The sequence below is a fragment of the Plasmopara halstedii genome (assembly GCF_900000015.1).
Source record: "Plasmopara halstedii genome assembly, contig: Scaffold_1297, whole genome shotgun sequence".
Classification (NCBI taxonomy): Eukaryota; Oomycota; class Peronosporomycetes; order Peronosporales; family Peronosporaceae; genus Plasmopara; species Plasmopara halstedii.
Window position 1 is genome coordinate 1 of NW_020188212.1, and position 919 is coordinate 919.

The 919-nt window shown below is 42.8% G+C and overlaps 1 protein-coding gene across 1 annotated transcript in view; it reads left to right on the top strand.

Moving 5' to 3' along the window:
- Positions 1–37: 37 nt before the first annotated feature.
- PHALS_01015 (uncharacterized protein) overlaps positions 38–919 on the top strand; it is a gene marked incomplete at both ends in the record, with an annotated part of 2,396 nt that continues 1,514 nt past the window's right edge. Inside the window, one exon of the mRNA XM_024730795.1 lies at positions 38–875. Coding sequence (XP_024581037.1) covers positions 38–875 — 838 coding nt within the window. The remainder of the gene's footprint in view (positions 876–919) is intronic.

Genomic DNA, 919 nt, shown 5'->3' on the forward strand with positions numbered 1-919 from the left:
GACGTCTCTTGTCAATTATAACAAGAAAAATCCAAACATGCAGCTAAGATTGCCCGCTATTCTTAGGGCTGTTTCTGACAAGTCTGAATTGGCGGCGATATCTCAGTCTGCGAAATTATCTTCAAGTTATGCATCAGACACGCAACTTGAACGCGATCAAATTCAATCCTTGATACGCTCAGGGAAACCTTTGGGCGAAATTATTGGTTCACTTGGTTCCAATCTCCAACCTCGGCCGTTTCTTGATAAGTGTATTGAAATTGCTGACGAATTTGTTAAGTATGGACCTGAGCTTAAGTACGATCCGATCGAGATATTCAAGAAGCACTACGACAACAGTGTTCTGACCTCAATTGTCGGAGAGGAGGTGCTTAAACACCCGCACAGTTCTTCACGTGTGGAAGACGTGTATTTTCAGAACTTGTTTAGTAGGATGATAAGTCCTGACAGACTCTCGAATCTGCTCAGTCAGGGAACTGGAAAGAAAACTAATTTTGATTTTCTTGTGGAGAATTATCGGCAGTTCGTCGACAGCATGGGTCCCCCTGATTTATTAGAAGATATCAGAAAGTGGTGCAAGACTAAGAAGACCCTTATAAGCGTAGCTGGACAACCTATTGGTGGCACTAAAGACACAGCTTTTGAGCGAGACAGGTTTCTTTACGACGGCAAGGTGTTTGCTGCATATGAAAGCTACATTCGCGCTCACAATAAAGCGAAACCATTTTTGCAGATAGAATTGCTCCCTGCACTTACCATTCGGTTTGGTGATCGTGATACATCGACCATGATTTTAGCAGCTAAAACCCACCCAGAGACTGCAAAAGTTGCCGAGCTTCTTGAAATTGAGCAGATTGAGCGTTGGATAAAAGCCGGTAAAAATCCAGATCAAGTTTTTGAGCTGATGGATTTTGACTTT